Here is a 16,197-nt window from a genome sequence, read left to right as displayed (position 1 = left end):
AGTGATATGATAATGATGATAGTGATAATAATGATAGCAATGGTATTTATTTTGTTATCAAAGTACACTGTACTTTGGGTTGTACCTAGTTTTGAGTTTTTGATGGAATATCTTCCAGCTTCTGTGAAGCTTTCTGCATTAATTTTGTGCCTTTTTTATGACATATGAAAGCCACACACACACACACACACACAAACAGTAATATCTGACAAGATCTCAATGATATGTGGAAAATGAAACTTTGCGATTCTGTAATACAATATTATTTCTCTCTTCGAGTGTGTGTACACCGTGTGTACGTGTGTTTGTGTATGTATCCCCGTGTGCTTCTGTGTATCTTGTCTGTCTCTGACAGGAAATTAGGCAGGTGAGTGATTAGAGAGGTGCCTGTCTTTTGGCAGGTGTGCATTGTTAGGCTGCAGTGAATTATCGCTGTCTCTTCACCTGCAACAGAAAAACCATGCTAGGTAAAGGGAAGAGAGGGATTCTGTATCAAGGTGCAACCTGTATCATTTTTCGCTAGGAGAAAAGGAGGATTTAAAGGCATAATTTACCATTTGCAGATGAAACAAAAACCCAGCTTTATGGTGCTTCAAAATAGATCTAAAATGTGAGTTAGGGATAGAAACAACCACTGTAAAAATTTGAAGCAATTTAATCAATGTTAAATATTGTAAAATATACAAAATGTAAACAGTAGATATAAGAAGAATGTTTCTAGACTAAACCGTCTTCAGTTATGGTTTATTGAGGAAAATAATGATATATCCTTATATTTTAGGCTGTATTGCAAAATATTTATACGGTGGGATGTTTTGCGATACAACTGACCTAGACATACAGGGTTGTAGGCATCAAATGTGATATCTCAAACATATTTAAAATCCCTGTTCCCAATGGTATACAGTACCTTTAAGAACCCATACCCCGACAGCCATAGAAGATGGTGACCTCTAAATTACAGACATGCAACCCGTTATTGTATCCAGGGAAACAACAATGTTGCCATATCCTTATCATTGATGATATATCCACGCTAGTCAAGGGGGGCGAAATACCTTTGGACAAAGAATTGGGCCAGAAAGCAGCTCGAGGGGGAGTTTCTATTTTGTTTTGCTCTTTTATTTTTGTGTATGAGCAGTGAAGTGGCAAGGCATCCCTATTTTGTAGGTCATGGAAATGCCAAGTTTGAATGGCGACTGCATGCTTCCAGAGGAGAGTCATACGTAAGGTACTAGTAGTGTGTCCATGACAGTGACTTCAAATGTCATACTCTCATAGCCTTTTCGTTAGTGAGGTTACCCCAGTGCTGAATATAATATATATCTCTTCTGTTCTCTTTGTCTTCTTTATTTGTCTGTACAGGCCTATATCTTCTTTCTTTCTGTCTTTCTTCCTTCCTACATGTGATCCGTATATTTTCAAGCACTTTGTAATTTATGCTTACATATTATATTTTATATTTTATATTGTATAATGTTATATAATGCCCATATGTAATGTAAATATGATATGATATATGATAGGCCTATATGATATGATATGATATAATATATAATATGATATAATATGATATGATATAATATAATATATCATGACGATATGTTATATATTCGGGAGAGTCTTTTTACCAAAACCTTGAATTTCAATCAATAAGTATATACATCATTGTCCAAAAGAAACCAGGACTAAGCAATCAAATAGCAAAGGACTAATAGAGTTTCAAACATGTGCTTCAGAAATGGGTTTTCATTCTTTGCATGGAATGTATGAATACTCACATAAGGGCTTTTTACACTTGTAAATTTTTGCTTAGCCCCGGACCAATGGTGGGGCTAAGGGGGGGCCTTAGCCCCACCGTTGGTACGGGACTATCCTTAGCCCACTTTCTGTTTACACTCGTTTTTGCCAAAGTGGGCTAGCCCCACCGATAGTACAGTACTATCTGGCCCTGCAAAATAGCAGGGGTTAGCACCGCAATTGCGGTGCCAAGCAAGTGAGTGTAAACAGAACGATAAAATAATCCTGGGCTAAGCGACGGAGACGAAGTCCGACCCTCACTGACCAATCAGAAACGAGGTAATCGAGTGCTGCCGGTGCGTGCGTGTACGTGTACAGTACACAGCGTAATTATGAATATTCATGTGGTTTGGAAAGTCCGGGGCTAAGAAATACGAGTGTAAAAAGGTCAGTTTTCTCCTTAGCCCCGGACAAGAGATAGTACGGGACTAATTGGCGAGTGTAAAAAGCTGAAAAAATTGGTACGGGACTAACGATAGTCCTGGGTCAGAGAAAGTCCGGGGTTAAGAAACACAAGTGTAAAAAGCCCTCTAGTAAATCTCAACAAAAGTGCAGAATGCCAGGAACCAAAAAACAAAACAAAACAAAACAGATCCAGATTTGATTTTTTGCTGACAAATGTAAACGGTCTCCTCGCGTCCTTGAATGGAATAATGAAGGGCAAGAAAAGTCGTCTGATTTGACAGTAATTGTTACCTCTTGGCGCTCTGGGGGTATGGCAATAGAATGTCCTCTGAATTTCCCTCTCTTTACTGTCACTGGCTATTTTGACATACCTCAGTTGTTTATATGTGTGTGAGCGATAAGTGATGAGTTGAATCTTGTCAAGATACGAGGTGATAATAGACACTGCCCAAGCGCGCTGTGATGTGTCAGTGGGCTTCAAATAACCCAATGAATAACACAAACGGAGATAACCCTTGTAGGACAATTGCTGTAAGAATGAAAAAGAAAAAGAATGAAAAAGTTTTACGTACCATTAAAGTAGTGACATATTTAAAAAGAGGGGTAGGTCCGTGAAAGTGGATAAATATGCCAAAAAGTTGATGACATTTTAATTCCTTAACTCCATGGAACCAGAAAGGGGCCTCTTGTTCTGCCAATGTTTACTCTTCTGACTGCAGAAAATGCCTACTATTCTGCATGGGTGGAGATGAATTGATATGTACTAATATGGAATTATATTGCACAGCAGGGCAATACAAGGAATGATATGGACCAGGCAAAGGCATAGGCCCTACTCAAGTTTTTTTAATACGCAACTCACTCCCACAAGTGCACCCACCTCCCCCCCCCCCCCACACACACAAATCACACATATACCACACAAGACACACACATACACATACACACACAAGGGCAGCCATGGGTGATTTTTAGGGACTCAACAAGGGCTGAATGCCTATAGACATTTCTGCTGACTCTCTTCTTCATATCTTGATGAGATACGAGTATTGGGTGCGTTTATCAACTCACTTCCCACTCAAGAATTAACCCGTTGAGAACGGACTGATTTTGCTATACCAACAGACATTTCCCATAGACACCTGCCCGAGTATTCTGAGGACTCGTCTCCAAGGGGTTAAGGTTTCCAACCAACTTTCAGGGAGTTTGGGCAGTTTATAAGAAGGCAAAGCTATTTTGATCGTGGAGTTAGAAGGTGTTTCTGAAATGCTGAAAATAAGATCGCAAACACGTTTCTGTAGAGTTGAATGATATATATGCAAAGCTGTTTTGAAATGCGTTCATAGCTTGGACCTGCTCACACAAACCACTGCCATACCAATCTCAAATACATGTGTACTCCTGAGAACGCTGAGCAAGAGTACGTGGAGTGTGCAAAGGGACGAGAGGGAGTCTCCCCCACGTGGTGGCGGCTTCAGTTTTGAGCCAAAATTTCATCACATTCTTGTTTATTTTTCAGGACTCTTCACAAATCGGGCTCTGCTACTAGCCCCTCCCCCTCCCATATAGTCCCCCACCCCATCTCTCTGAGGATTGCAAATTTATCCTGATGATGACAGAAAGCCTTGTGCAGAGTTTACAATAGCATTTTTTTAACTCTGTTTTAGCCAAGACTGCATCCACACACATCCATAACTACTGTAAAATCAGAAACATTCGTGGCATGAAACTTTCGCGAGTTAGAGCCGCAGGCTTTTTTCGTGGCATGAAACTTTCACGAATTGCCGCTGGCATTCAATGCAATGTGTAGAAAAACACTTTGGTGTGCATTATATTTTTATGACTCGTGGCTCCTCAAGAAATTCATGAAAGTTTCATGTTTGTGAAAATTTCTGGTTTTGCAGTATCAGGGAGCTGTTTGTATCAAAGTTAATTTTACAATTGTAAATCAGTGGATTTTAAGAGTTTGTTGTTCTTTTGTTCTCTTCTCTGGAGTCACAGGTTATAATATCAATTACGCAAATATGAAATTCATATTTCATGTTACATGTTCAGATAGGTTGTTCTCGGCAGTGAGGAAATGTGTCATAGGTTGCCCAACATAGCAACAAGTAATGCATGCAAACTAGATCCTGAGTATTAACAGGTAGCCAGTACAAACATGTGAACTGAAAAGGCTGGCTTTTTGCTTGGTCTTCACAGAAAAGGACAAATTAATCAATGTATGTAAATTGTTACTCCTGGCATATTACTCTGTTATACTTGGCGCAACCAATTGAATCAATATTGTGGTATTCAAAAGCAATGTCGTATAATGTGATGATGGTCATTTTTTGAAATTCATAGGGACTCCTTAATTTTTCGATATGAATATGAATGTATGATGAAGTACTCTTGTGTTCAAACTCTACGAATATTATAGTGCCTTTTTTTTTTTGAGGGGGGGGGGGTACTTCTTGTAGGTTTGAAGGGTAGATTCAATTGTGCCGAGAGTGGTACACCATGGCTTCAGTTTAAGGAACAACAATGCCCCCCCCCCTCCGAAAAAAAAAGAAGAAAATCCTCCGAAAGGCAAAGTCAAGAATCTGATCTCCTTGGCCTTGAGGTCGCATAACAATGTGCCATGTCAGTCACACAATGACCAATTTGGAGTGAATTATTTCAGTCTCAAATGGCAAGGGGGGAGGGGGGAGGGGGAAGAATTACAACTATTACAAGGTATAATGGAGCCTGTACACACAGGAACTGGACATAAACTGTAGGAAGATGCTGTTGTACACAAGGTCACAACAGAGCTGAAAGTATGTATGAATTTGTACACTTGAAATGCTGCTCTTTATAGTCTAGCCCAACTGACTTGTGAAAAACGTGATTCTTCTGCAGGGATAATTTTGCAATTTTTTTTTTTTTTATTCTTTTGTCAGGGTATTACAACCCCATTTGCTTGAGGGCAACTAAATTCCAGTGATGGGCCAGTACAAAGACCAAGTACTTGTCCTTTAATAAAGAAAATATGCAGTCCCTGCCCAAAGGACCATATTGATAAATTCTGTTGCATCACAGTATGAATTTATGGAGCAAATCTACCCATTTGTTTATGTGCTGTTATTAAAATGAACAATTGCTGGAATACCACCTGTTGTTTCCATCAATCTTTGGCAATTGTAAATAAACTCTTCAAGGTTAGGTTATGGCATTTTTTAAAAGTTATCCTTTTTTTTTTTAATAGCCTCAGCAGCAGAATGTGGCTCGTGTAAGATTTATGACATTGAAGTATAAAAGATCATGTTTGGTATGTGATATCAACCTGGACAAACAAAATGCAAAGGTAGTGTGAAAAAGCAGTTGTACTGTAAAGGTCTGTAATACCCTTTATATATATATATATTTTTTTTTCAGTGGCTTGCTGATAAATACAAATGGAGGAAAATAAGTCTATGAATCGAAAGCTGTACTACCTTCAAAAGTATTGATTAAAATCAAATAATTGGCATCAGAAGGCTGGAAGGAAGATACATGTAGGCCTACAAGGTGTAGTGGTTTACATTCAATGAAGCACTAATGATATTAAAACAAAGGAATGGATGTGAACTTGCATACGTCTTCACCTAATAAAAAATGGCAATTTGCTGACGAGAAAATGAGATGGATTTTTTTATCTTTTTATTTTTTTAATTATTGTTATTGTCAGTATTATTTTTTTTGAGGGCTGGGAAATGTAGGGCTCTTGCCTTGAAGAGACAGGGCGAGAGGAAGAGGGCAAAATGTTGCCTGATGGAACCTACTGATAAGACCTTGTTTGCTGCAGGTGATGAATAATGAACACATTGTACATTGCAGGGGAGGGATGCCTGAAATAGAATGGTGTATCTTTCAGCTGGCTACCTAATTTATTGTGTCAACTGAGGAGAGGGAGTTGGGAAGGGAGGGGGGAGGGGAAACTTTGGGGTGTAATACGGGGTTCGGGGAGAGCTGCTTGAGGGAATCGATTTCTTCCACCGTGGGTATGAGAACGTGTTGAAAATTGGGCGCTCCAGCATCGACATTCCGACGTTGGGTTTAGTGACAAATTTGTGACGAATTTCAACCCCACAGAGAGATAAGAGCCTCCCTGGCAACGTGGATGGAGATCGCGGGCATTTTGAGATGAAATACAGGAGTATAACATCTTGAATGGTCTCTCCTTCTGATAGTATTATTGCTTCTAGACTGACAGGCGAGGACAGAAGTGATGCCCAGTATTTTTTTGAAAGCCTTTGGATTTTGTGATGTGAAAGAGAAACATATTTGTGTTTTAAAAGAACTGTGAGGTGATGTGTGAGTTAATTTCGTTGGCAAACTGACAATAAATGTGACACACTTTGGTTTACTACCTCCCGTCTGCCCCACCCACCCCTCACCTCCTTCCCATTCCCCGTCACCATTAGCTGATCAAATTTCTCCGTGGTAATAGGGTCATCAATCAAAACAATAGGGAATGTTAACTACGCATGGAACTGTACCAACTCCGGAAGGTGGGTGAAGGGAGAGACGGGTTGTCTAGTTCTCCGCTAAAATGTCACATCTCCTTCCCCACCCCAACCAGTGCTGAAGAAATATCCACGCTGGTTGTTATGTCATTGTCTGCATCTCCCTGTGTGACGCCTTCATTCATTAGACTTGATAATTATGAAGTATCCATTTTCTCGTACCCCTTGCATGTCTTACATGGTGTCTTTATGTGCAGACTGTGTTAGTCACTGCTTCGGTAACACCTTGATATGGGTAGTCTCCATTTCAGACTCGCAGTATCTCCCTACACACTCAAAGTGAGACGGGCCTTTTGGTTGGGGGCATACAAACACCTTGAAGTCAGACTAATCATTCACTTTAATAGTTTTCTGAATGTATCCGTGTGTGGGTTCATGCTTTTGTCTTTCAATGCAGAATTTAAATCTAATGAGTTTCAACTATCATCACTTTTCCTCTGTGTGTTTTCTCCCCCTCAGTTGACAGCACATTTTGAAGAGCAAGATCCCTCCAGGGCCCATGTTGTTAGCAACCATTTCCATGGCGACGGCACCAGTACCTGCGCCAGCTCGGTGGGCACCGCCAGCCCCATCAACTTCTCGGACATGAACCACATCAACAACAGCAACAACAAGACGCACCACATGCACCACCACCACCTGGGCCACGCCAACAACAATGGCGTACTTGACGAGGACAACGAAATGGATGTCGTAGTTACTGGCGAAGAATCTCGTGAGTACAAAGTGCAGCTACAGTGGTAGCCTTATGCACCAGGCTTTTTTTATACCCCCGCCAAACGAAGTTTGAAGGGGGTATATAGGAATCAGCGGACGGTCGGGCGGGCGGTCGGTCGGGCGGTCGGGCGGTCGGGCGGTCGGGCGGTCGGTCGGGCGGTCGGTCCGTTGCAAATCTTGCGTCGCGAACTACTTCCTCAGTTTTCAACCGATTCCCATAAAACTTGGCACAGATGTGTGCCTTGGGTTGTAGATGTGCAAGACGTATTTTTTGACAGTACCCAAAAGTACGTTGCCATGGTAACGGCATATTATGGGCAAAAATGGGTACAAATCTTGCGTCGCGAACTCCTCCCACAGTTTTTGATCAATTTTTATGAAATTAGGTACAGATGTTCATCTGAATATGTTAATGTGCAAGACACATATTTCCGCAGTGGCAAAAAGTGCGTTGCCATGGTAACGGCATGTTATTGGTAAAATATAGGGCAAAATGCTTCATGGCAAAACTGCTTCATCAGTGTTCTTCCAATTCTCATGGAATTCATATTGAATGTTTGTCTTAGGATATAGGTCAGCATGACACATTTCTTGACAGTGACAAAAAGTATGTTGCCATGGTAACAGCTCACATATTATGAGCCAAAATGATGGAAAATTTTGTGTTGCAAACTACTTTCTCAGTTTTTGCCCAATTTCCATGAAACTTGGTACAGACGTGTGCCTTTGGTTGTAGATGTGCAAGACACATTTTTCGACAGTACCCGAAAGTACGTTGCCATGGTAACGGCATATTAATGGCAGAAGATCAAGGAAAGATCTTGCGGATTTAACTACTTCCTCAGTTTTTTGACCAAAGCTTATCAAATATTGTTTTGACCAAAGCTTATGAAATGTTGTTTGACGGGGGTATAACCAGTCGCTGTAGCGACATTTCTAGTTTTTTTTTAGCTTTGAAAAATTGTCTTTAATGTGATTATTTTTTCCTTCAGGTCGATCAGTGATGGGGTGGACCATGTGAAGGGTGATGTTAATGAAAACTTCTTGAATATTATTTTTTTTTTTTTTTTGCAACTGATATGTCTCCCCACCCCCTCCAACAACCAAAACAACCAACCAAAAAAAAAAAAAACCAACAACAACAACAACAACAACAACAACAACAACAACAAATTGTAGGCCTATGCATTCATAGGAACATTTCTATCATATGATAGATAGTATGAAGAACTTTGTTGTACTATGAGAATGAGAGCATCTTCTAATGGAATGCTGTCTTGGCTCAGGTGGTGGTGATGTCACGTCATATGTGACATTCTGCTCAGATTTTCACTGATCTAAAGCTCTTATAGTGCACCTTAGAATTCAGAGAAATAACTCAGCCCCTCATGGTAAATCCCCTTCCATAACAAGAGCTGTCACCTAGCATTATAGTGACGACCTGTGCTGGCAAAACCTGTGACGTGTGAACCCATTAAGACACTTTTTTTTTTGTATTGACCCGTAGATCAGAGATGGCAAGCCCTTGACTTGATTAGACGGGACATCCAAACTATCATGGCCTATTGCAACATGACTTCAAAAGACTTTCTCTTTCGATACCACCACCATGAAAACGCATCAAGCTCAAGCTGTCTGAAGTCGCTTTCCAGTCGTCGCATCAGCGCGAGAGCATTACCTCGTTAGGAGGCCTTCCATTTGACCCGAGGATGATAAATGGCAACATTAACGCGACTTCAAATACTTCCTTCTCTCACGTGATGGTACTTCCGCTCCAGCTCTCCTTCATTCCCCAGCAACACCATCTCTATATCTATGGTATCTGTTATGTCATCGCAAAGAATAGTGCTGCAACCCCCATCACAGTGTAAATTCACAGTCCCCTGGAATAGGGGCGCAGCTTTTGTCGCTCGTGCCATTTTCATCCAGAATATGTTCTGTCCTCCAAGGCAATGAATAGAATGAACGAGAGCACTTTCAAACATGAGGATGTATTCATGCAACCAGATCAGCAACACTTTGTTAACTCTTTATGTGCCATGTTCACACGCCCGACTCTGTCAACGGCGTACCAACTTGGCATAGTCTGCTCAAAGTCAAACGCACAAACCCGCCCAAACCGATCAATAAATAGCCAAATGCCGCAGTACAATGAACGCGTTTCTCACGATTCCATTCAAATCACATGTATCTTGCGTTTAATGTAGTGATTGACTATCAAGGGGAGTTCCCTCCTGGATTTGCAAGTAGATAATAAGTGTCTGTTTCTATTTTGTATGCAAAAGTCATGCCTCTTCAAGAATGTAGCTACCTGGCGAAGCCATCACACATTTTTGTCGTACAGTTTACATCAAAAACAAACAGTGGCGTTTCCTCTCTAACTTTGCTCCTTACCATGTCTAGGGTAACAACAATCTGTAAAGGCTACTCAGATTTGAAAAACAGAATGTTTAAAATTCCAAAGCATAACTATGTTGCAGTCTCAGAATAATGTGGCACACAGGAGGGTTTACACTATGGCACATAAAGAGTTAAACATATGTATGGAAATTTGCAAACTTTTGATGACATGTGAACATGAGAAAGAGTTTTTACAACTGGCTCCCCAAGGTCATTGCATCTGCCAAAAAAAAAATAAGTGATACTAATTTTTGGTTCTTTCAGTGTAGAAGACAGAGGACCTTCTTCCCCAATGCGCCAATCATTAGAATATTTTCTCGCTAATTATCTTCAAGATGCGTTAGTGATACCATAGATGGAGTCATGATTTCGCATGGAATCCTGTCTGATGGTGTTTTAATTCGTTCGGTACGAGCTTGTCCTGGCAATTATTCCCCGCTTTTTTCATCGCTATTTTTCCTTCGACCAGAATGTTGAAAGTGTTCTTGGAACTTGTTCGAGCTGGCGGAAGTTATGTCATGGCACGTTGCACTTCAGCGTGGTGGAGCATGAATATAGCGCCTCTAGAAACACCTTCATTTCCCCTCCACCTCTTCTATCTCCTTGTCTCCTCCTCTCTTCCCCCCCCCCCCATCTCTCTCTTTCTCCCTCTCTGTCTTGCTATCTGCTTTCAGACTGCTAATATGTCTTCTCTTTAGTCATTTAGGCTGCATTTATCTCACTTGAGAGAGAGAATCATGTTTCAAAATGCGTTTGGAATGGTGTCTGTTAAAACGTGGTTTGAAACGCAATTCTCAGGGTGCAGCGTTTATCTTACCATCATACATTCGCGATTGAAATGTTGTTACTGCATAGCTGCTTTGCGCCGTTGGACCTGGGAAGTAAAGGTCAACTGTATACCACCAAACGTGCCTCATCATTCACACACATATAATGGGTAGAAAACACAACCAGAAAACACGGTTGCATTTATCTGTAACCCCCGAAAATGCCTCAAACGTGGATAGGATCATGATTCTGCCTTAAGATTGTTTCTGAAATGCATCTTTGATCAAGCGTAGAAGCAGGACTGGAAACCATGATTGGCAAAACATGATTTATGTGAAATGAGTTTGGAGGAGATACTGGATTCCAGTTTGCCTTTGGACTTCATACAAAACATGTCTGACAGATTTATTACAGTAAAGTGCTTCTATACAGGTTTTCGAACAAGTCCCTTATAAATCAGTATGAAAGGGTTCCATCTCCCCCCCCCCCTTTTCTGTCGGGGAGAGATCAAAATGTGCTCTGTAGGTGTGAGATGTTAAACAGTACGACTTCCAAAGTCATATTTGATGCGAGGAGGACTTCACCAGACAGGCTTTGGTGTCTGTTTGTTTGTTGCTCTTTGCCTGGTGGACTGACTGGAGATGAGGCGAACAGGTGACAGTGATTGCAGTCTACCATGCAGGCTTTCAGAGATTCTCGGAGCTACCAGATCTGCATTTTGGCCTGGGTGATCGCAGCCTTTTAAAAAGAAATCTCTCGAATCTGCGGAGCTTCAGACATAATCTCGACATGGATTCACTGCTTTGTGATATCCGCCATTACCTGGCTGACTTCTTCTCAAAACCCAAAAGTCGTCTATGACACCTGCAGGATTGCCAAATCTGGATATCTGAACACGAGCAACTGCATACATTTACCCCCCCCCCCCCCCCCCCCCAACAACAACAACATACGCAAGAAAATAGTGAGGTGCTATGTTTCTTTATCAGCTCACTCCTGGCATAGAATTGAGTTTTCAAACAAAGTCCAGGGAGATATGGGCAGTAGATAAATGTAAAACTTTTGATCATGGGGTTAGAAATGCCTCTCTGAAATGCTGAAAAAAGTGTAATCTCAAGTGCATTTGAACCAGAAACACGTTTCTGTAGAGATGATAAAAGCAAAGTCATTTTGAAGTGTGTTTATCGCTCGCACCTACCCATGCCAACTACACGATCTCTGCTCCTTGGGTCAAACAGCGCATTGGAGCCGCGCAATGAGAAGGAGTTCCTCTTGACTCGGAGAGATGATAAACATAGCTAGGGAAATGCAAGCCGAGAAAGGCTTTTTTACATATGCACGTGTTGATAGTGGGTACTGAAACTTGTTTCACACATTGGAAAAATGATAAATGCAGCCCTTGAAGACTCTTTTTTTTAATGTCTTTAATGATTTTCATAACAGTTGCATAACAGAAATAAATATGATCAGAAATCACAGTATTCCATAATAATACTTTAAAAAGGGGAGGGGGAGAGAAAAAAAAAGACTCTGCCCACTTTACAGAAAACATCGTGATCTCATCTCCCTTCCCGGTTTGGCTGAACATAAACTTTTGTTTGGTGTTATTTGAAAAGGAATGTGTGGCAAGGTTTTAGGTTGAACTTTCATGCATAATAAAGGAAGACTGACCATCTTGGGAATTTTTCATGTTTTTTTTTTCTGTGTGTGTATGTGTTTTTTTTTTTTCTTTCTTTGTTAAACAGCCAGCTTGCAACACCATAAATCAACTGTATGTTGTCCCAGAAGAAATGAGTTGAAATTGGTGGTCAGTGGCTCCAAATGGTTGATACAACCCAAGCTGTTTATAAGCATCCAAACAAATTAACCAGGGGGAATGGAGTAACAGCTTTGCTTGAAGGTTATTCTGTAATGGAGGCAAAAGCTTTGCAGCACTAACAGCTGGAGTGAAGAATAAAGGATTGTTTATTAAACACAGTCTGCTATGGAGTTGTTTGTAGCTGTCTAATGTTTTATACTCAAATCTGATACAAAGTTGGCAGGAACTCTTATAACCTGTAGCTGAAGGAATGTGTATGTTGTCTGGCCTATTTTTATTTTTTTTTTTTTAAATAGTCGCACCATGGACGTACTGGAGTTCCATGGTTGTACCTAATGGCATTGTGACTGGCATCTTGGAGGCCCTTTCAGATTTGCAGAAGCATGTCTGTAAACCTTCATGAAATGCATTTTATGCTAATCAGAGGAATTTTGTAACTCTCCAGGAAACCATGAATCCTGTTTCTCCATGATTGCAACTCTTGGAACTTGGTTCTCAAGTTACATTCAACCACTAGTTTTTCATTTTCTGGAGGGACATTTATGACTATATATCTTAAAGCAATTTTTCACTGGATTTGTGGTGTACCACAAAAAGCTGAAAGGTTTGATCTCTAAAACATGTTTCTCGGAGGTGAAGCGTAAAAGCTAAGACCTAAATGCACGTCACCGCTTGAGATTTGAGATGTGCATGTGTACATTATGACAGCAATATGAATGTGTAATGGGGGAGCTGTTTATTCGATTGTCGGGCTATGATGTGTGCTGCAGGGCTTATGACTATGTATGGAATGTTATCAGCAGTTTTAAAGAATCTTTTCACAGGAAGTCATTCTGCTGTCTTAAATGTTTCCTATGTCTGGAGACAATCAGAATTGCAGTTCTGAAACAGTGATGATGATAAACAAGAATATTTATTTTTCTAGTCGTGTGAAAGTCGTGAAAGGTCTAACCCCTGTCAGACTAGCCAATTTTTGTTTGAAAAACCAGGGTCCCGTTTCATAAAAAGTTGGTATAATGGCAGTGGCTGTAATGGCCATTTGAATGGCCATTGTTGCTGTAATGGCAATTGTCATGACAATGACAAGAATCCAGCTTCTTCATTGGCTGTTGCTTTTGGAAGTTGCCATGCCAGCAAGAGTTGCCATCCTAATATCTTTTATGAAATGGGGCCCAGGTCCACCTGTAGGCCTATAATAGCAAAATTTTCGCAGTACTGAATAGAGCTGATTTGAGACTCTAGTTGCGAAACTTTCGGATACTTTTAATAATAAATGTTTTACAACTTATAGCCTAAAAATCAATGATTTGCAACTTTTCTAATCTGTGTCATACTGTTCCTCTTGTATGGTCATCCCCGCTAGATTCCAAGTTGCAAGTTCGAAGAGGGAGTGACCCAATTATCAACATGTCCAAGCCAGGTATGACGGACAGCGGCCAAAACGCGGTCATCGACAAGAATGCCAACACGTTGCCTGCCAAGGTATGTTTAGTGGTTTATTGCCACTTGGTCTACTATCAGATGGTCTACTTCCCAGTTCGTCTAACAGTAACACCACTACGGCTAAACTCACTTGGTCTACTGTCAATTTCGTCTAATGCCCATTTTTGCTCTACTTCTTCCTTGGTTTGGCTACTTGTTGTTTCGTCTAATGACCAGATAGTCTAAGTGCAGTTTTGTCTCCTTGGACTTTTTCCCATTTTGTCTAATCAACTGTGGGTATTAGATGAAGCGGGCATAGCCCATCTGGAAGTAGACCACCTGGTAATGAGGCTATTCTAAAGTGGCAATTGGACTAAATGGTCATAGACGAGCTGGTTGTAGACGAAGCAGGATTAGTACCATGTGGGTTGAGACTAAATGGCTATTAGACGAAGTGGGAGTAGACTAAGTGATAGATCACCAGTTTAGTATCACCAGTTCAGTCACAGCATGACCATGCTTGGCAGAGCAGAATGATTGTTCTGCAGACATGAGGTTTGTAGATATCAGTTCCTGCCTAAGATGAGCTGCTTTGGTGTAGCAGATCAAAGTTTCATTTCTCGCTCCCGGAGACGTGAATAGAGGAGCGTAAAGATCTATATAAATGCAGCGCCACAACTCCAGTGTTTATTGGGTAATGTGCTGAGGGAGATCACGCTGTTTTTAGAATGACCCCAGGGTGCTTTGCAAAAGCGCGGAGTGTCTAGTGTCGGAGGATGCAAGAGTAGGGCTATTCTTGGCACGCTTGCTGTACTTGGTGCATGGATGTAATGCTGGACCATTGAAAGCCTGTACCCCAAATACTGCCTCCCCCCCCCCCCCCCCCCATGCCACCCCACCCCCACCCGCCACCCCACCCCCACCCGCCAGTAATCTTATGCCAGCCAGGTGAGAGTAAAAGGTGCGATAATGTCAGGTGTGTTGGCAAAAGTGAATGTAGCCTCAACTCCAGTCAGGTGGTTTAAATACTTTTTATGGCATAAATGTGCCCGCAACTGCGCCCTCCGGCTCGCGTCAGCTCATCACCTCATATTGTGATAAGCCTATCTAGTGATGCACACTTATTTTGAACCCTGTCTAGACTTGTGTGTAGTCAGAATTACACATTTACAGTAATAGCTCCCACTTAAGCTAATGTACTCATTCATTCGATTTATAATTCTGTTGATGTTTATGAATTAACTTTGTGATGGTATTGGGTGTTGTGTTACTTCCTGTGTGAATAGAAAGGCATGCTCACAACACATGATGTGGCTTGCTTTATGAAATCATATGACCCAGTTCTATTATGTGATGATTAAGGAAACTGTTCTGATGTGCTTTTAGCATAAAGGTAGGCCTGAATTGTATCCTTCATTTAACCAAAAATTGTATACCTCAGCCACATAGAGAATTGGATGGTGACTACACAAGGGTATTCAATGCACTGGACATAAAGGTTATTTGTGACCGTGCACCTCAAAACGAACATAAAGTCGCACACACTGATTTTGCGTGAGGACTGAAAATAAGTGAAATGGGTCAACCTAGCCGATCTTGACTTTTTCATATTTTCTGAAAGAGCGGGTCTTCTTTTACATTATGCTAAAATTTGGTATCATAAAACGGGCAGGAAAATGTGTTTTTTTTAGCAGTTTATCTCCAACATTTTTGGTAGAATGGTGTGATTTAGGTGTGTCTTTAGAATCCCTTTTTCATTTCTGAAAAACCTTGTCCACACTCTTCACTTTCAACTCATAACTTTTGAAAGGGTAGTGCTACTGCTTTGAAAGTTGGCATTAATTATGGACAGAATGTGTTAATGAGGCATGCTTAATTTCAGTTCAATCTGATAATCCCTTCATTGTTGTTACTCTGGTGGTTTACTTCCTGTTTTTTTGTCCCATTCATTGCACAGCCAGCACGGTTTGGTAAAGATTAAGCGCTTGAATAGACACTGTATTTCAGAGCCTCTTTTCTCAGTTCACACTTTTCCTGAGTTTGTGCTTTCTTTCCAATATTTAGATTGGTTAGGAGAGTCCATTTGATTTGAGTTATACATCATTTTAAAGCTTAAAGTCTGCTCTTTCAGAATATGATTTTAACTAAAAATTCATGTCTGGCGACTTTTTGTTTGTTTTGAGGTGCAGGGTCACATTTGGAGAAGTCTTTGGTAGTGTATTCTCGAAATTGATATTTTGATTTAGGAGTTTACCATTATTATTATAGATCCACTGTATTCAACTTCGTTTGTTGTTAAAAAGTTGCAGTCTATGTTGCTGCTTATACAGGCTTACT

General features: G+C 40.8%; 1 protein-coding gene across 1 annotated transcript in view; it reads left to right on the top strand.

Moving 5' to 3' along the window:
* The window catches only part of LOC139737029 (partitioning defective 3 homolog), a 100,589-nt gene that overhangs the window by 47,876 nt on the left and 36,516 nt on the right, over positions 1 to 16,197 (top strand). Inside the window, exons 3-4 of the mRNA XM_071647708.1 lie at positions 7,194 to 7,449; positions 13,802 to 13,920. Coding sequence (XP_071503809.1) covers positions 7,194 to 7,449; positions 13,802 to 13,920 — 375 coding nt within the window. The remainder of the gene's footprint in view (positions 1 to 7,193; positions 7,450 to 13,801; positions 13,921 to 16,197) is intronic.

This window comes from Diadema antillarum, unplaced genomic scaffold (genome assembly GCF_040938485.1).
Source record: "Diadema antillarum isolate AM-2024a unplaced genomic scaffold, OU_Dant_1.0 seq00000676_RagTag, whole genome shotgun sequence".
Taxonomy (NCBI): domain Eukaryota; kingdom Metazoa; phylum Echinodermata; class Echinoidea; order Diadematoida; family Diadematidae; genus Diadema; species Diadema antillarum.
Note: the sequence above shows the minus strand (reverse complement) of the source record. Positions and strands in the feature narration are given on the sequence as shown.